The following is a 20,940-nucleotide window of genomic DNA, read 5'->3' on the forward strand; positions in this document are numbered from 1 at the left end:
ACTCTTTATAACTTTTTATAGTCAAATATAAGTATCTAATAGCTAATATACTTTATGCTTAACAATAGTTATTGGCGATAAACAGTTTGCATCTAGTTGAATTCATTTTGAATTCTTTTGTTTGAATTCAAATATTTAAGATATTCTTTATAAATTTCATGAATTTTTTAGTTTCACAAAGTTTTTATAATTTTCTAGTAGCAACTTGGTTAATAACGATAAACTTATTTACAAATCTAACAATTATAAATAAAAAATATTGTATGTATGATAAAATTAATTATTAAAATTAGTTATTATATATTTGTGTATAAATATATATTATATAATTTATTTTAATATATATTTTATATTAAAAATTAATTTTAATAATTAATTTTAATATATACTTAATATAATTGATTATAAATAGATGGTCAAAAGAATTTTCTAGTAATTGTGTTTTACTAGTTAAAAGTTGTCATTAAAGATTTTAGATTTAACTCATTGATAATATAAATTAGATTTACATTAATCATCCATACGGGCTAAACTCATAGTTTGAGTTGAATCTTGAATAAAATAACTTAAATTTCTGTACATGGATTTTAATTTGAACCCCGGTAAACTATCTATCTGTTTTCTTCTTTATTTATTTATTTTTTTTTTCCGAATCCAGGTTATTAAATTATTCTTATACTGCCGAAACTTTGTCTCGTCTCAAGACTCAGGTGCCATTTGAACGACTTTAGTTGAGTGAGCATTATCTTAGTGGTGGCACAAAATAAATTGGTTTCTTAACGTTCAATTATGCTGGATTCAATTATGTTTGGGGTATATTAAAATCAGTTATTAATAAAAGTGTCTAAATTTAAATTAATTTAAATTAAACTGCCCAACTAATTCAATTCAAATTAAAAGTTAATTAAAATTGTACTAATTTAAATATAATTAGATTTTAATTTTTACAAACTGTATAAATTATATCGAATTTTGGATTTATTTTTTTAAAATCGATCCCATCTAATCCAAACCATACAATGTATTATAATATTATTATTTTATCTTTACATTTATAATTTTATTTATAGTATGTTCAATATGTTATACCTTCTTATATTATTCATATATGATTATTATTTAATAAATATTTTATGTTCAATATAAAATTTATTATTTATTTTAACTAACAATTTTATTTTTATTGTTATGTTATTGTTGGTTTTTTAAAATATTGTTGAGATTTAATATGTCATTGTTGATTATTTAAAATTTGATGTTGAGACTTGTTATGTATATTTAATTTTTTAATTTGATGTTGAGACTTGCTATGTATATTTAATTTTTTAGTTTACAACACCGTAAATTCAATCCAATTCAAACCGCACCGCAAGTAAAATTAATGTCTGGATCGGATGAGTTTTTGACTCAAAACTGATCCAAACCGCACCGCGAACACCCTTAGTCGCCAATATAGAATATACATAAAAATATAGAATATATATTTAAAATGAGTTAAACATATATATGTTAGAGTAAAATTATGATCAATTAAGATTAGTTAGTATCAATTATATTTATTTAGCATATCTGTATATTTATTGTAGGATATTACGCTTTTATTACTTTGATTCTTTTAGCACCTAATATACCCTTATATATTGTATCATTCATCATATACTGAATAATACACAAAAACACCTTCTTTAGATTACTCTCTTATTTTTAACACGATATCAAGAGCTTAGGTTTTCTTTTTCAATAGAGATTCGTTCACAGTCATTTATATTTTTCTCTTTCGGTAGTGTTTTTCTGCTCCTGTCTCTGATCCTTTTCCGACGCTGTGTTTTGTAGGCGACTATACCATCGTCTTCGTCTCGCCATTATGAATCCAATGAGCCCAACCTCGTCGTCGGAGATTGCTTGACGCACCGCCGCAACCTTCATTGCCCGTTTTTCCTGTTTTTCCTCCAATGCATCCAGCACCGTTGATCACCATCCATAATCAACGGTCTAGAATCGTATACGTGTCACGGGACAGCACCTCCCCGCAAACCCGCGTGTCAATCCGCCCCTCGACCTGACCCAGACCACTTCTTGACCCACGTGTCAACCCTCGCTGACTCAACGTTGACATGTCTTCCCTCTCCACTCAGACATCGCCATGTGTCTGCTGACGTGGCACATAGTGGGACCCATCCTAAGATTTTTGGATGAGCTCTTTCTAAATTTGTCCTCCATTTCTTTGATTTTTGCTTCGATCTTGTAGTTTCCTTCTTTGTATCTACTATTGTGGACAAATTATATATTTTTCAGCCTATCCCTGTTGTTCCGAGGGTTACCTGAAACTGAAGGTCGATCTCGGATGAGATCTGCTGTGGTGGTCGGAGCTGTCGTGTCCAACTTGTTGGAACTGGTGGAGCTGGAGAGGCTGCTGATCCTTCGTCACCGGAATGTGGTGGTACCTGCAAGAGACTCCAATACTTAAGTTAGCATGGGCTTTAAACAGGTTTTTAGTAGAATCAGAGTATGAGTTATACGTGGGTGCTCCAGTGTATTTATAGTAGTGTGGGCTGACTTTTCTTAGATAAGATAAGTTAGTTATCTTATCTTATCTTTAAGTGAGATCATCTTATCTCTAAGGGGAACCGCCTCTATCTTTCTAGGCTTTAGTTGCCTTTAGATTGGGCTAAGTCCCTTAGTTTGGGCCGTCTTGGGCTTCTTGTAGCGATTTGGCCGAACTCTTTTAATGAAGAGGTCGGAAAAACTGACTTGAAGAGGTCGGTTGCTTTGTCTTTGATCACCCCAGGTCGGATAGCTCGACCCAGGGTATGAACACCTGTTATCCTTAATTACTCCAACTATACTCATTGGGTTGAAGTTATAAGAGAATTTCTTAAAGGGCACAAATTGTGGCGCTACATTACTGATGATATTGTTTGTCCTGTTAAGCCAACTATGATTGACAAATCAAAAGATGGGACCTCCAAATTCAAGGAGGAAGACTTTGCAAAAAAAAATTAGATGATTGGGATAGTAAAAGTCACCAGATTATCACTTGGTTTTGCAACACTTATACTTCAGGTATTCATTTACATTTTGGGCATTTTGAAACTTCTAAAGAAGTATAGAATTATTTGGCAAAATGCTACACTATTTTTGACCTCTCTCATCAGTGCCAACTGCTAAAGGAGCTTCATAGCCTTAAGCAAGAATGTGGACAAGCGGTCTTTGATTTTCTTGTTCAGATGAAAATAATTTGGGATCAATTGACATCTTGTGAGCTTATTATTAAAGATACAATTGATGGTAATGCATAATAGGATTATCACAACTAAACTTGTTTCATACAGTTCCTCATGGCTCTTATTGATAACTACGAGCCGGTTAGGGCTTCTCTTCTTCATCAGAATCCTTTGCCTAGCCTTGAAGATGTGCTTCCTCATCTTAAGTCTAAAGAAACACTCCTGGAGTTGACTCGCTCTAATAGTGAAACTGTCTTTGCTGTCACCAAAAGAAAAGGTAAATTTTGTCAAAACTGTAACTATTTTGGGCACCTCTTCTTAGACTGTCCTTCTATTGAATGTCAAAAATATAAACAGAAAGGTCACATTGGCTCCAATTGTCCAAAACTGTTCTACCATTATTGCAAGCTCTTAAGACACTTGATTACTACCTGTCCTATTCACCCATCACATTCAGATCAAAACAAGTATTAATCTCGTCTCCCAACAAATCTAAGAATGTGGCTTCTTCAATGCTCTTGCTGCTGCTATTGAATCCACCAACTCTACTTCTCTCATCCCACCTTTTGTCTTTCCATCTGACATTGAGTCTTTTGTTAAGCAACTTCTCTCCTCTATAAGATTTGGCATTATTTCACTTAGGAAGAAATTTGTTGACTTCTCTGCTAATTGCTTGGTAATCTACTCTACTTGTACCTCTAAATTTTTTATGGAGGCTTCTTGGTTTTTGAAGTTTCTTCTTGTCTCTTGCATAAAGTCTTGGGTTTGTTGAACAAACTCAGTAGTGGATTGAGATAGTTTCTACAAGAAAAGCTCAAGAGGTGATGATTCTTGAAAGGTTTCATATGGAACGTTGACGTTTCTTTATCCTTGATTCTCCCAACCAAAATTAAGGTGACTCCTCCATCCAGAAAAATATAAGTCGTTTCTTGGCCTTGAGAATTGTCCCATGTAATTTAATTGCTCGGTGAGAGACTGAACTTCTTTGAATAGCCTACACCTTTTATTCTTGCGGGCTCCTCCACACAAGTCACACATAGCAACTTGTGTTTCAGTGGCTGAAACTTGCATTTGTTTCGTTTTTTGTGAGTGAGGATTTGTTGAATCATGAGTTTGTTCATTGCTAGGATTGTATCCATGGTGTCCGACTCTATCACTTCCTTGTATATACAAACACAAAAGAAATAAAATACATCATGTGAAATAAAGAAGAAGAACAAAGAAGAAAAGAAGAATAAACAGAAGAAAATAAAATAAAATAAAGATCTAATTTAGTGATTCAATCGGATGTATGTTGTTAATCTTAGTTAATCCCCAGAAATGGCACCAAAAACTTGATAAGCCAAAAATTTGATACACTCGAAAATTGGCAAGTGCACCAAATCGCTCCAAGTAATACCACGGTGAGTGGATATCGTTTTCACGAGGATTAAAGGATTAAATCAAGCAAATTCTAATTGAAACTTCTAATTAGATCAATTGAACTTTTATAAGAGGAAAGATGTGAGTCTTGAAGTAATAAAGAAAAGTAAAAGAGAATGTTTGGTGTTAATGAATGAATGCTTATGAATTTGAAGAAAAAAACAGTAAATAAAGATGTGAAAGGTTTCGGAGATGTTTAACTTTCAAAAAAGAAAATCCTCATGTTTATTTATTTTTTATTTATTTTGATTCATACAAATACTTTCACGACAAATCATATATAATCAAATTCTAATTCTTTAACAATTCAATTTTTCTTTAACTTATTTAATCGACAATTTCTTGGTCAATTAATTAAGAAAAAGAGGTTAAGTGCAATTTTAATTTAACATCGCATAATATTCAAAGCTATTCCTAACTGAATTAATGTCACATATTGTAGTCCTAGACAATTGAAAATTATGAGAATGAGTTTCAAGCTAGTTCTGATATTAAATTTCTCAAAGTAATAACAGAATTCAAAACAGAATTAGAATATTTTTTAATACTTCTAACCATTAAAGATGAAGAACAAGACTCAATCCTAAAAACGTATCAATGTATAAATCAAAATAAAAGAAACAATTAGATTACCAATCCATAAAAAGTCAAATAGAGCTTCTAACCCTTAACATAGGAGGTTTAGTTACTCAAGATAAAGAAAACCAACTAAAACTAATGAGTTGTTAGATGATGATGGTCGGGATCCGAGGATCCTCGATGCCCTTTTGTGAATTATCGTTCACTTATTTATATCCTAAATCCTATCCTAGATTTCAAATTCAAAAACTAATTCTAATCTTATCTTTAGAAGGATAAGGTAACTAAATTAATAATTCAAATCTAAACTAAACTAGTTCTTATCTTTCTATAAAAAGTTAATGATAACTAATTATTCAAATCTTGAATCTTTCGGTTGAATTTAGAGCTTCTTGGGAGAGGAGCATGGGCTTGGTGCTGGACTTTCATGATTGGTGCCTAACTTGGATGCAATTTTGGACGCTTGGGAGTGAAAAATCACTTGAAGTCGGGCTCCTAGATTTGACGTTGGGTGCTTAGTGTATTAAACTATCCTGGCACTGGGCGCCACCTCTGGAAGTTGGCCGCCAACCCTTATGACTTTGTCGAAGGCATTGGGTGCCCAAATGGGTGCTAAACTTGGAAATTTTGAGTACTAGGCACTGGGCTTGAAGTTTGGGCACTGGGCTTGATGGATTTGGGCACTAGGGGCCTGTTTTGTCAAATTCAAGGCATTCTGGCGCCCGTTTTCCCTTAAAAAACTGATCATGAATGCATAATAATTCTAAAATAACTACAAATATATGATTAGTTATAAAAACTTAATTAAAAATATAAGAACTTCAAATTAAAATACAAAACTACTTAAAAAAGATATATGAAAATCATTAAAGATACCAATGCATTATTCTTGTCAAACTACAAAACAACCAGCTTTATTTTTTTCATAATAATTCATTTCTTGCTGCTCTTTTTTTTATCTTATTCCCTCTGATGTTTAGGGCCCCGTTCCCACCGCTTCTATGGGAAGGGCTCGATACTTTGTAGTATTTATTGATGATTATTCACGTTTTACTTGGGTTTATTTGATGACTAATTGTCATGAGCTGCCTCAACTTTATATTAACTTTGCCACTATGATTAAAACTCAGTTTTTCAAGGTCATTAAAATTTTCCGACGCAATAATGCTATGGAATATCATGATTCCAAACTCTTAAATTTTCTCGCTGAACAGGGTACTTTGTCTAAGTTTTCATGTCCTGGTATCTCTCAACAAAATGGAAGAGATGAACACAAACACCGTCATATTCTTGACTCTGTTTGTGCAATGCTTATTTTTTCTTCGTGTCTTTACCATATTTGGGGCGAAGCTGTTCTCACTGTTGTTCATGTTATCAATAGACTCCTTTCTTTTGTCCTTAGTAACACTACTCCCTTTGAGTGTCTTTATCATACTTCTCCAAATTATAGCTCTTTTCTTGTTTTTTGTTGTGTTTGTTTTTTCCTTCTTCAGCCTTATGAACATAATAAACTTGAACCTCGGGCTCGCATGTGTTATTTTTTTTGTTATGGCACTGAACACAAGGGTTATCTTTGTTGGGATCCTATCTCTCAACATATTCATATATCTCGTCATGTTGTATTTTGGAAGCATCACATGTTGTCTAGTTTCTCCTCTTTTGAGTCCATTTTTTCTACCCAGTCACCATTTTTCATTAACCTCAATGTTGTTCTTTTTTCTAGTGATGATACTACAGGTTCTATCTCAAGTCAACCTCTCAAGCCTCCTACTCTTCCGCCTTCTCCATCTCCCAATGATTATAGACCGGATGATGATCCTGCTCCTACTGTCACGCCTCTTCCCTCCACTCATTCTTCTAGGTAAGAAATCCACCTCCTCACCTTCTTGATTATCAAATTTTTCTACTATTCTTCATTACCATGAACCTAAGTCATTCAGAGAAACCTCCACAAATTTAAATTGGCATCAAACAATGCAAGAAAAAATCCAGGAACTTGAGAAAGCACACACTTGGGACTTGTTTGCTCCTCCTTCTAATCAAGAAGTTGTGGGTAGTAGATGGATACACAAGATCAAGACATGTTCTAATGGTTCTATTGACCATTTTAAGGCACGATTGGTTGCTCAAGGATGTACGCAAGAGTATAGTATTGATTATGAAGAGACTTTTGTTCCTGTTGAACGTCTCACATCTGTTCGCACTCTCCTTGCCATTATTGCAGTTAAAAAATAGTATCTCAGTTAGATGGATGTGAATAATGCATTTCTTAATGGGGATTTGAAAAAGAATGTCTATATGAAACCACCTCCAGGATATCCTTGTCCTTCTAGCAAAGTTTATCTCCTTCGTAAGGCACTTTATAGTCTTAAGCAAGCTCCTCGTGAATGGTTTGAAAAGTTCAGTACCACTATAAGCAATCTCGATTTTACTTGTACTCTTCATGAGAATGCTCTCTTTATTCGTAAAAGTGAACATGGAGTTGTTCTTCTATTTTTGTATGTAGATGACATAATCATTATTGGAGATAATGTTGATGGTATCTTTGATCTTAAAGCATCCTTTCACCACACCTTTGAGATGAAAGATCTTGGTTCTCTCATTTATTTTCTTGGTCTTGAAATCATATCCTCAGATGATGGTATCTATCTCTCTCAAACTAAATATGCTTCTGATCTTCTTGCTTGAGCTGGAATTACAGATAGCCGCATTGAGTCTACTCCTCTTGAGCCTAATGTTCGGTTTATTCCTATGGATGGCACTGTTTTGGATAATCTTACTCTTTATCGATAGTTAATTAGAGGCCTTATCTACTTGACTGTCACATGACTAGACATCACCTATCCATTTCATGTTCTTAGCCAGTTCTTGTCAGCTCCTCGTACTACTCACTATTCGGCAATTCTTCGCATTCTTCACTATATATATCAAAGGCACTCTATTTCATGGCCTTCATTTTTCTACCCATTCATCTTTAACCTTTCAAGCATACTCAGTTGCTGATTGGGCTAGAGATCTTACTGATTATCATTCTACTATTGATTATTATTTTTTTTTTGGTGACTCCCTCATTTACTGGCGAGCCAAGAAGAAAACATTCAATGCTCGATCAAGCACCAAAGGTGAATATTGTGCTCTCGCTGACACCACTGCTGAGGTTGTCTCGATTCGTTGGCTTCTCAAAAACTTGGGTGCTCCTCAGTCGTCCGCAATTGATATTTTTTGTGACAATCATAGTGCTATTCATATTGCACCAAACACATTGAGATGGGTTGTCATTTTGTCCGGCAACGTCTCCTTATTGATGTTGTTTGCCTCATAGCTGTTAGGACCTTACATCAGACTGCTGATATCTTCACAAAAGCTCATCATCCTACTCTAAAATTATATGCATTAATTAATGAAAATATTATATCAGAACCTAGGTCTAATCAAATTCAGCCAACCCCAAGGCATTGTGCATCTTTAATGGTGTAATAGTAGAGAATTTTAAGTCGTCACTGGTTCATTGCCACTAAATGCTTGGTTTAAATTTCCTCTCTCTCTCTCTCTCTCTCTCTCTCTCTCTCTCTCTCTCTCTCTCTCTCTCTATATATATATATATATATATATATATATATATATATATAGACCTTCTTCGTCTACTTTTTTTTTCTTTCTCCTCCTACTTCTTCTGTATCTTCTTTTCTTCCTCTATTCTCTTTTTCTGCATCATCGTCATCGTTATCATCTTCTCTCGGTTGATTTCTTCTACTCCTTCTTTTTCCTCCTCCTTCTCCATTATCATCGTCGTCGTCATCTTCTTCTTCTTTCATATATATATGTTCAACAAAATTATTGAACACATAAATTTTAGTGCACAACACTGAAACTTTAGTGCACAACATAAAATCCAGATCAATGGCAATAGAAGTAATTTTCTAAGCTGTGTAGCAAAATTTTCTAAGCTATGTGCAAAATATTTCTATGTTATATCGATAAGTTTGTGTTGTGTGAAAATATTTGTGTTATGTGCAAAAAATTTTATGCTACATCGACAAGTTTATGTGTTATGTACAAAATGTTTTGTGCTAGGTGCAAAAATTTATATACTACATTGATAAGTTTCTGCGTTTTCTAATAGAAATTTCTACGGAATATCAATAAGAAGAAGATCGAAAAAGAAGAAGCATGTGATGCATGCGCATGTTGGTTTCTGCTGGGATTGTGGCAACTTGTTTCAACTTGATTACAAAGATGCTTGCACATATAACATCGCTGTAAAAAATAATATGCATTTATCACTTCTGTGGATTACTTGTTACTAAATTGCCACAATGCTTCTATTCATGCCCTGGCCTAACAAATGAAAGCCATGCCCAATAACCCAAAAGGCCCACCAATAAAGGTGGACTTATTGATAGACTCAACCTCTTCAAAGAGGTCGGACGATGACTTAAAGGCCCAGCTCAACCTGGCGTAACCGCCTCTATAAAGTCTCTCCAGCCAACCCTATCTCATCTAGAAGGTAGATCCCAACAAACTCCCAAGATAAAGGGAGCGTTTATCTAACAGAAAAGATAAGGACTACTCCAACAAAACTGGTTATCTACTCTACTTTAAATACACTGGAATCCCCAGATATAACGCACCTTCTAATCTACTAAAAACCTGCCTAAGGCCCTTGCTAACTTAAGCATCGGAGTCTCTTGCAGGTACCACCCCCACCTCCTCACGAGGAAGTTGGACAGGTGGCACTTCGGCATTAACAAGTTGGACGCTGCCCTACAAAGGGATCTAGACCTCACGTTCAGGCCCAAATCAACGTTTCAAGTAACCTTCGAAACATTGGCGTCGTTGCCGGGGACTTGGAAGTCATCCCACAACCATGACGGACAATCAACCAGAGGACGGTCACACCGCATCCGAACCTGAGCAAGAAGCTCAGCCAGAAAACCACGCCGTCGTGCTCCCCCCTCCACCACAACATATGGAAGGACCTCATATAGAAGAGCCTTCGGAAAACCCTCATCCAAGGAGGATCCATTCTGAAGTACACCACCCCGGGGACGAGGATCATCCTCACGTGACGGAGATATTGAACATGGTCCATGGACAGTGAGATCGCTTGAGACAGCTCGAACACGAGGCCGAGCGACAACGAGAGGCCGAACGAGAATTGAGAAGAGAAGTAAGAAGACGTAGGGAGTTAGAAGAAAAGCTTTAAAAGATGGAGGCCGACCTTCAAAGTCGGGCCACTAGGTCAGAAAGCCCCTTGGGAGGACAAGATCCGTTCACAGAAGAGATCATGAAGGCTAAAGTTCCTAGGAACTTCAAATCGCCCGACATGGACCTCTATGACAAAACGTCCGACCCGAGCTACCATCTCAGTAACTTCAAAAGCCAAATGTACTTGGCCGACGCCTCCGACGCCTCTCGTTGCAAAGCCTTCCCGACTACTTTAACCAAATCCACAATGAAATTGTTTGACGGACTGTCTCCCGGTCGGTCACTAGCTTTGACGATATGGCCAGAAAATTTTTTACCAGATTCTCCATTCAGAAAGACAAAACGAAGCACGCTCCGAGCCTGCTAGGAGTAAAGCAAGAGGTCGGGGAGACCCTTCGTGACTATATGGAAAGATTCAACAAAGCTTGCTTGGAAATTCAGCATCTACCAACTGAAGCTATAATTATGGGTCTGGTCAATGGCCTCAAAGAAGGACCATTCTCTCAATCAATATCCAAAAGATACCCGACTTCCCTGAACGAGATCCAAGAAAGGGGCTGAAAAATATATCAACATGGAAGAAAACTCCCAACTTAGAGAACCTCCCCTTCGATCCAACCTACCCTATTATCCAAGTTGGGACAAAGAAAAAGAACCCAAGAAGAAAGAAGAGCAAAGTGTGGAAAAGCCTCGAAAGTACCACAACTACACCCCTCTAAGGGTTTTCCTAGTCGATGTCTACAGGGAGATATGCCACACGGAGAAGCTTCTGTACCCCCCCCCCCCACCCGGTCCGATTAAGCATAAGAAAGCCAGAAGTCAGACTTAATATTGTAAGTATCACAAGCTATACGGATATTCCACTAATGAATGCTACGATCTCAAGAATGTCATCAAAAAGCTAGCCAGGGAAGGATGACTTGATAGATACCTAGTAGACAGGTCGGACGACTTGAGAAAGAGAATAAGGGATGAAGAAGGAGGACGACCAGAACACCCTCCTCACACCCCTGAACCACATATACATATGATAAATGGTGGATTCTCGGGAGGAGGAATATCAAAATCCTTTCAGAAAAAGGCATCTCAAGGAAGTATATCAAGTCGGACAGGACGATCGATTACTTGACTTACCCACCATCTCCTTTACTAAAGAAGATGCTCAAGGAATAATACCCGGGCACGTTGACCCAGTGGTAATAATAACTATGATCCTAGCAAAAGCTAACCTACACCGGACCTTGGTAGATTAAGGCAGCTCGGCGGATATCCTGTTTAAGCCCGCCTTCGACAAGCTCGGGTTAGAGGAAAATGATCTAAGGGCATACCCAGACAGCCTCTTTCGACTGGGAGATACCCCGATCTAACCTCTGGGTTACATCTCATTGTACACCACCTTCAAAAAAGGAGCAAGATCAAGGACACTAAGTGTCGACTTCATTGTGCTCAACGAAAATTCAGCATACAATGCTCTAATAGGTCGGACAATCCTGAACCGACTTGCAGCCGTCGTTTTCACCCCACATCTCTGCATGAAGTTTCTCACAGCTAAAGGAGTTGACCATTAAAGGAGTTCAAAGGCTAGCAAGAAAATGCTATAATGAGAGCCTCAGTTTGAATAGCAGCTCAAAAGACAAAGAAGTCAATTACAATCGAGTTAAGCGGAGTCCGAGTTCGAGAAGAACTACGACCCCTACCAAAAGGCAAAACAGTAGAGATACAAATCAGAGACCACCCCGACAAAATAACAAGTATAGGGGTAAACCTAGAAGAAAGCCTAAAGAAACAACTCATTGAACTATTGAGGAAAAACTCCGATCTTTTTGCCTGGAAAGCCTCTGACATGCCGGGTATAGATCCCGACCTGATGTGCCATAAGCTTGTTGTGTACCGAGGTTCCCAACCTGTTCAGCAGAAGCAAAGAAAGCTCAGACCAGAGTGAACACAAGTTGTAGAAGAACAAATACAGGTCCTATTGGAGGCAGGGTTTATAAGGGAGGCTAAGTATTCGTTGAGGTTTGCCAACGTCGTGTTAGTGAAGAAACAAAATGAAAAGTGGAGAATGTGTGTCGATTATACCGACCTCAATAAAGCCTGCCCTAAGGACTCTCATCCACTCTCCAGTATAGACGCTCTGGTCGACTTAGCATCAAGCTATAGATACCTATCTTTTATTGATGCCTACTGATGCGTGAGCATCTTTCCTATCTTTTCATAGTGAATTTGCATTTGAATTTGTAAGTTTAATCAAGATTTAAGTACCTTTGAGTCACTATGAATGCTACTTTGAGTCGTGTACAATTTGGTTTATTTCAGGTAGCATTCGGATGGATTTGACAAGGTTTGTGTAAAAGAAAAGGGAGAAAGTGAATGATGCTGTCAACCCTGACCTCCTTGCACTCTAACGAGCATAGCTTGAGCTAAAAAAGTCCAATTGACATGATTTTAGTCGCATTGAAAAGCTAACTTATAGAGCTTTCCAAAGATATATAATAGTATACACTTCTCTCCCAGACTGTACGGCCTTGATGGCGCCTAACTTGGGATTCTCCAAGTTAGGCGCCGGATGAAGAAATTTCACTCCAATACATTCGGGTGCAGTGGCGCCCAACTTCAATTTCTTCAAGTTAGGCGCCAATCCTAATGCTTGCAATGGTTCCCGCATCTATAGTGATGATGGCAATGAAGATTTTATTAATTTTGATTAAAACTTTATTTTATTTACAAATAGGAAGAGATATTATTTAGTTTTAGAAAATATATTTTACAGTAATTAGGATTTGATATAAAAGGGAAAAGATTTAGCCTTTCGAGCTCACTTTTTTTTTACGCACCTCATTCCGCACTTTATAGTTTTCTGAATCCTAGTTTTCTCTCTGAGCCATGAGCAACTAAACCTCCACTGTTAAGGTTAGGAGCTCTATTTATTCTATGGATCAATACTATTACTCTTTTATTTTAATTCATGTATTGATTTCAATTTCAAGAATTTGTTTTCGTTCTTCATCTTATGGATTTGGGTAGATTGGAAGAATAACCCTTATTCTATTTGAGTTCTTGTGAACCTTGGAAAAGTAATTTTCTTGAACAACAGCTCGAAAACAATTTATCCTAAATCACTAATTATCTGGACTTAACGGGATACGTGACATATAATCCTCTTATATTGGGGTAATTAGGATTTTTGTGGTACATAAACTAGAATTGAACTTAACCCTCTAATTAAACTTAAGTCATCAAGGAATTGGCCGTTAACTAGGTTAGAGGAGACTAAATCACTAAGGAATTAGGGTTTAGTCATATATAGTTTGCCATGAATTGAATCTTACATGATTAAAATAGTTGGTAAGAAAAGTTAATCCAGAAGATAAATAACTCCGAAACCTTAACTGTTCTCTCATATAATTTTCACAATCCATTTACTGCTTGCTTTCTAATTCTCTGAATTTATTATTTAATACTATTGAATTGTCAACATCATTTTCTGTTTATCTGACTAAGTAAATTACTCAATCATTGTTGCTTAATCCATCAATCCTTGTGGGATCGACCCTCACTCACCTGAGGTATTACTTGGTACGACCCAGTGCACTTGTCGGTTAGTTTGTGGACTTAAATTCTGCACCACCTACTCGGGATACAATCAAATCCCGATGTATAAGCCAGACCAAAAAAAGACCTCATTCATAACTCCAAGGGCAAACTACTGCTATATAGTGATGCCCTTTGGATTAAAGAATGCAGGAGCTACCTACCAACGGTTGATGAATAAGGTGTTTTTCTCTCACATAGGAAAACTCATGGAAGTATACGTGGATGACATGCTCGTTAAGACCAAAGAGGACAGAACACTATTGTCTGACCTCTCAGAAGTGTTCTCCACTATACAAAAGAATAAAATGAGGTTAAACCCCTCAAAGTGCACCTTTGCAATAGAAGCTGGGAAGTTCTTAGGGTTTATGCTGACTCAGAGGGGCATAGAAGCTAACCCCGACAAACGCCAAGCCATACTCGATATGAAAAGTCTAACCTATGTTAAAGAGGTCCAAAAATTAAATGGTAGGTTGGCCGCTCTATCCAGATTTATGGCAGGGTCAGCTCTGAAATCCCTTCCCCTCTATTCAATTCTAAGGAAAGGGAAGCAATTTGAGTAGACCCCAGAATGCGAACTAGCTTTCCAAGACCTTAAGGTATTGCTGGAGCAACCACCCATACTTACCCAACTTGAAAAGGGGAAAGAGCTCGTCTTATATCTATTAGTGGGAAGTCAGGCGATAGTCTCAGCCCTGATCCGAGAAGACGAGAAGGGGTAGTAACCTATCTACTTCATCAGTAAAGCCTTACAAGGGGCAGAGTTGAATTATCAAAAGATAGAAAAGTTTACTTACGCTCTTGTTCTTACATCTCAGAGGCTATGACCTTACTTCGAGGCCCATACCATTAAAGTCTGTACTAATCAACCAATTAAAAATTTCTTGCAAAAAATAGACCTGGCTGGAGCTGTCCGATTTCGACTTAAGATATGAAGCTCGGACAGCCATCGATTCACAATATCTCGCCAACTTCATCACTGAATACATTAAAAATCCCGGGAACCCCACTACATGGAGTCTATACGTAGATGGGTCATCAAATAAATCTAAAAGCCGGGCTGGCGTTATACTAGAAAGCGATCAAGGAACTCAGATAGAGTCATCCTTAAGGTTTGAATTTCCTGCTTCTAATAATCAGGCAGAATACGAAGCTCTCCTTGCTGGCTTGAAACTGGCTAAAGAAGTGGAAGCAGAAAAAGTGTTGGTGTTCAGCAATTCACAAGTAATAACCTCACAAATCAATGCCACCTACCAAGCTAAAGACTCCACTATGAAGAAATACCTGGATGAAACACGAGAACAATTGACACACTTCTCAGAAAGTGAGGTCTGACATCTAACTCGGGAATCCAATGCCCGAGCTGATGATCTATCAAAGTTAGCCAGCACCAAGCCAGGGGGCAACAATAGAAGCCTCATTCAAGAAACTCTGCAAAAGCCATCCATATCAAAGGAAGAAGAAGTGTTGACCATACATAATCAACATTTAGTGTGGATGGCTCCCATAGTTAGCTACCTCAAATTCGACTTGCTCCCCAATGATGAAAAGGAGGATAAAAGGCTTGTAAAGGAGGCACAAAACTATACCCTAGTCCACAATATCCTATACAAAAGAGGGATCTCAACACCCATCTTAAAATGCGTCCTGACTTCTAGCACAAAGGAAGTCTTGGAGGACGTACATAGTGGCATATGTGGTTAATCACCTAGGAGCTCAATCATTAGCCAAAAAAGTTATCCGAGCTGGCTTTTTCTGGCCGACCTTGTAGAAGAAGGCAGCCGAGTTCGTTAAAACGTGCCCACCTTGCCAAAAACATGTCAATTTCCACATTGCACCTCCTGAGGAGCTCATCAGTGTCACCTCATAATGGCCATTTGCTAAATGGGGGTTGGATCTACTTGGACCATTCCCCCAAGTCCCAGGCCAAGTCAAGTACCTTATAGTAGGGGTTGACTATTTTACTGAGTGGATTGAGGCAGAACCTATGGCAACCATCACTGCTCAAAGAAGTCAAAAATTTCTGTATAAAAACATAATCACAAGGTTTGGAGTTCCCCACTCCATCACCATGGACAATGAAACTCAATTTACCGACTCGACCTTCAGAAACCTGGTGTCCAACTTGAAAATTAAACACCAGTTCATGTCCGTAGAGCACCCTCAGGCCAATAGACAAGCTGAAGTTGCCAACAAAGTCATATTGATCAAGTTAAAATGCCGATTACAAGATGCGAAAGGAGCTTGGGCTAACCAGCTTCTTCAAGTCTTGTAGGCTTATCGAACAACTCCACATTTCACAACAGGAGAAACACCCTTCCGACTTGCATACGAAATGGAAGCAGTAATCCCCATAAAAATAGCTGAAGAATCACCTAGAGTTCAATTTTACAACGAAAGAGCTAACACCCAGACTCAAAAAGAAGAGCTCGACCTCTTATCTAAAGTCTGAGAAAGAGCTCAGATTAAGGAGGAAGCACTAAAGCAAAGGATTGATCTAAGGTACAATAAAAAGGTGATCAAGAGAAACTTCACCACCAACGACCTCGTCCTGATTCGGAACGACATTAAAACACAGAAGTCGGGTGAAAGAAAGCTAGCTACAAACTAGAAAGGACCTTACAAGATAGTAGAGGTCCTAGGCAAAGGCTCCTATAAGGTGTTCGACCTCCAAGGGTGGGAGATCCCGAGGTCCTGGCACGCTTGTAACCTAAAAGGTACTATAGCTAAGAGTCTTGTACCTAGGTGCACTCTTTTTCCGTGAAAGATAGGGTTCTTTAATGAGGCACCAGTACAAGGACTAGGGGCACCCAAGCCTCTGGTAAATAGCTCTGTAAGAGAATTTTTCTTAAACAATAATAAAAGATTCCTGGTTTGTTTCTTTTTTTAAGTTTCCTATCTCAAACGCTTTAACCTAAACTCGATAAACTGCAAAAATCATTGACCAACCTAAAGTAGTCAGTAAGATAAAGTGACGAGGTACAAGTTAATGTAAGAAGTTACACAAACAACTTGTACAAATAAAGCAACCTCAAAACAGGTCGGCATAAAAACAGAGTTGTCAAAGTAACTTAGCGAAAGTCCAATTACTCGAAGTCGGTCATACTTGAGGAAATTAATAACTAAGACCCAGAGAGCTAAAACAAACCATACCCTACTACAAAGACTTAAAGGGTACTTAACAAATTAAGTTGAAGGGCGAGCATTGCTTAATAAAAGTTGCAAACAAAAGCAACTAAAAGTAAAGTTTTCTACCCACTATTACAAAAAACTAAATGTCATAAATCCACAGGTTGAGCAATCAAGCAAACACTAGAAGCAAAAAAACTTAACGCTTCTCACCCATGAGAGGGTTGAGAGCCTCGCCAGTAGTAGCGTCTTTGCTCACGGCCGAAGGAGGGGGAAGCACGGACACTGGTACGTCCGAAACGACCTCAGGAGCAGGAATAGAAGTCTCCACCACCACTGCTTCAGGGGAAGCACCCAAGGTGGATGTTTGACCGGCCTGAACCCCCGAGGTCTTAGGTTCCACAGGAGCCTCTTCCTCATCCTCCGAGTCAAGTGCAGGGACTATATTCCCATCAACTACAACATTGTTCACACTGAAGGGACAAAGGTCCAGGTCGGGAGCCAAGACCCTGACCTGAGACTCTAAGTTATTGAACATCTCATCTATCCCTAAAGCGCTCAACTCCCGGTACTCCTCAAGCTCTACTTTCAGCTCCTTTACCTCCTCCTCCAATGCCAGCCTCTCGCCAAACACACGAGTATAACTCTCGTGGTATTTCTTGGCCTTCTCTTCAGCCAAGGCAGCTACAGCTTCCGACTTAGTGGCCCTCTCCCGAGCTCTTTCAAGGTCTGACCTCAAAGTATCCCGCTCCTTCTCCAGATCCTTCTTCAGCTCGCCAAGTCTCTCTACATCTGCCCGAGCAGCCGCCAGGGTACTGGTCGTCGCTTGGATAGGAGAGCCCCTCAACTCTTTAGCCAGGGTCGCACACACTCCAACCGTCCGAAGGCATCCCCGGGCTAAGTTCTGGAGATGGTTATGGATGGCAACATCATCCGTGCTTAGATGATGATAAGGGAGCACATTCCTCTCACCCCAGATCAAGGCGTTGAAGCGGCTCAAGTAAATGCTCTCCTCGTCATCTACCTTCTATTTCTTAAAGAGAGGCTCAGAAGAAGAAGGGGACTTAGGGGAGAGCTCGGAAGACATAGGCCTGGACAAGGGAGTGGGGATGATGACCTTCAGGACAGCAGGGCCCGACCCCGACTTCTTTTTCAGGGAAGATCAGACGGATGATCCTGCCCCGACCTCTTTTTGAGACCCGGCTCCAATATCTTTTTGCTGTTGAAGGTTTTTTGCAATGAGGGATTTTTTGGTATTTCGCAGATACTTTATAGCCAACTTGGGAGCCATACTTTCTGCAAAGCAACACAAAACGAAGTCAAAATCAACATTTAAAAAACAAGAAAAATTTAACAAGCAAGGGAAGAAGAACTACCAAGATTCGACCTCAGAAGGCTAGGATCTCCCAGATATCTCTTCGTGTCCAGATGGGGATCTTGAGCCCAAGTACCCAAAATAAAGTCTACAATCCCCCTCTTCAGATCATCTAAGTCAGACAAATCCCGTTTAACGATATTGAGGGTGTCCTCTCAGTACAGGGGAAATAAGGGCCCTTGTCTCTTGGAAAGGAAGAAAGGTCAGGCATTCACAACCCTTTTAACCTTAAAAAAGTAATTTTTAAAGTCATGAAAAGAGTCGTCAAAAATGGAAAAGGCATTCCGACCCTGAACAGCTCGGAAGGATATCTATCCCGACTTCTTGGTCGAGCTATATGGTTTGGTTACAACAAGAGATAAAAGAAAACGTTCAAGGTAGGCTGGACGTCTAACTCCCGACATAGGAGCTGAAACATCTTCATGAAAGCCCAGGAATTCGGGTGCAGTTGGGAAGGGGCAAAGTTTGAAGACCGCAAGACCTCCACCTCAAAATCTTTGAAAGGAAGTCGGACACCTAACCTAGTAAAAATGCAATCATAGGCATAAAAGAAAGGATGTACGGACTCTACTATAGGAGAAAAACAGACTCTCTCTTCAGGATCAGGTGGTTCTAAGACATAGTTTCTCTCATCCTCCCTATTCTCACAAATGCTATGGTATCTACGAAATGTACCACAATACTCTTTGTCAATTATCGGGACACACATTAAAACAGTACTATCTACCCAAATCCGAAGAGCAGGGGGAACCTTAGTTGACATGTTCAACATAACTTTGCGAGACATAAATGCTACACCTACAAAGCGCAAAATAAAGCAAACAGTCACTAACAGAAGTTGGAACTCGTTCAATGCAAGTCAGGAAAAACAAATCAAATCAAGGGTAAACCATTCTTTTCAAAATCCTTCCACACAACAAAACAAATGGCACCTCTTCAACACAAACACCACGTCAAAGACGGCACCATTAGGGACAACACAGTGCATAATAGACAACAGCCACACCAACAAGGATTCATTCAAAGGAAAAAATAAAGGGTCTTTTTAAATCTTTTCCTCAAGACACTCCATATCAAAATTTCTCCAAAAACAACAAAAAGAAAAGTGCAAAGATAGCTAAAGCAAAACCAACAGCAAAGCAGGTCACACGCAGAAAGGAGAGCTTGAGGGAAAAAGAAGAGAGAACCAACCTCGAAGAAGATCGAAAAGAAGAGAGGAAGAGCGCGTCTAAAAAACAACAAGAGCACGAACAATCTCCTTTGTGCCGACAAAATAGATAACCCTTCAAAATGCCAAGATCGAGAAATCTCGAAGAAACAGAGACGGACGAAACAACAAAGAAAGTACTTTAGTGAAGAAGAAAGCAAAACAGTTTTTCAGAAACAAACAAAAAGAAGAAGAAGAGCCGAAAAGTCCCCTTTTAAAGGAACAATCAATCAAGAACGGCTCTTTTACGCCCCCTTAAAGCGCGTGAATCCCCAGGAGCAAACCACCGCGCAGAATTCGACGGTCATTAAAGCTCCTCCAACGTTAAAAAATTCGAAAAAAGTTGGGTGACACCGACAAGATCAAAACCCGACTTACATAGTAGAAGCCATAGAATTCTTGAGCCCGACCTATAAAAGGAACGAACTCAAGCAGGGGCACTATTCATACCCTGTCCCAACAAATAAAAGCCAGGCCCAATAACCCAAAAAGTCCACCAATAAAGGTGGACTTATTGATAGACCCGACCTCTTCAAAGAGGTCGGATGATGACTTAAAGGTCCAGCTCAGCCTGGCGTAACCGCCTCCATAAAGTCTCTCCAGCCGACTCTATCTCATCTAGAAGGTAGATCTCAACAAACTCTCAAGATAAAGGGAACGCTTATCTAACAGAAAAGATAAGGACTACTCCAATAAAGGTGGTTATCTACTCTACTATAAATACACTGGAACCCCTAGGTATAACGCACGTTCTAATCTACTAAAAACCTGCCTAAGGTCCTTGCTAACTTAAACATCGGAGTCTCTTGCAGGTACCACCCACACCTTCTCGCGAGGAACTCGGACAGACGGCACCTCAGCATCAACAAGTCGGACGATGTCTTATAAAGGGATCTGGACCTCCCATTCAAGCCCAAATCAACGTTTCAGGTAACTCTTATAACAGCTTCCTTTTTTGGATTTTATTATATTGTTAAAATGTGATATTTTTAATTTAAATTAGTTATTAATATACAAAAATATATGGAGCCAAGTTTGGGGCCAAAGATAGTCATAACTTTTCTTTTTGGCTTTTGTCTTGCATTCATTAATTACCGCTAGAATGAATACATGATCTCATAATTATCAGAACTAAATCGAGCTAACCGTTTTGACCAAATAACCGTTTTGACCAAAAACCTAATAAACCGAAAGTCTGGTCGGTT

The 20,940-nt window shown here is 38.6% G+C and overlaps 1 protein-coding gene across 1 annotated transcript; it reads right to left on the minus strand.

The window, feature by feature from the left end:
* Positions 1-17,352: 17,352 nt before the first annotated feature.
* On the minus strand, positions 17,353-19,516 carry LOC148570267 (uncharacterized). The gene is made up of 4 exons (XM_088506931.1): positions 19,447-19,516; positions 19,204-19,326; positions 18,340-18,449; positions 17,353-18,180 (listed from the first exon to the last, which is right to left on the minus strand). The coding sequence occupies exons 1-4, from the start codon at positions 19,514-19,516 to the stop codon at positions 17,353-17,355; spliced, it is 1,131 nt and encodes a 376-aa protein (XP_088363057.1).
* Positions 19,517-20,940: the final 1,424 nt, after the last annotated feature.

Source organism: Arachis ipaensis, chromosome B3 (genome assembly GCF_059453495.1).
Source record: "Arachis ipaensis isolate K30076 ecotype BB chromosome B3, ASM5945349v1, whole genome shotgun sequence".
NCBI lineage: Eukaryota > Viridiplantae > Streptophyta > Magnoliopsida > Fabales > Fabaceae > Arachis > Arachis ipaensis.

Coding starts and splice junctions, on each gene's coding strand:
- LOC148570267 (XM_088506931.1), bottom strand. CDS start 19,516: ATGCACTGTGTTGTCCCTAATGGTGCCGTCTTTGACGTGGTGTTTGTG. Junction 18,450..19,203: donor AATTGACAAAGAGTATTGTG/GTACATTTCGTA, acceptor GTTGCTTTGCAG/AAAGTATGGCTCCCAAGTTG. Junction 18,181..18,339: donor GAGCCGGGTCTCAAAAAGAG/GTCGGGGCAGGA, acceptor TTTAAGAAATAG/AAGGTAGATGACGAGGAGAG.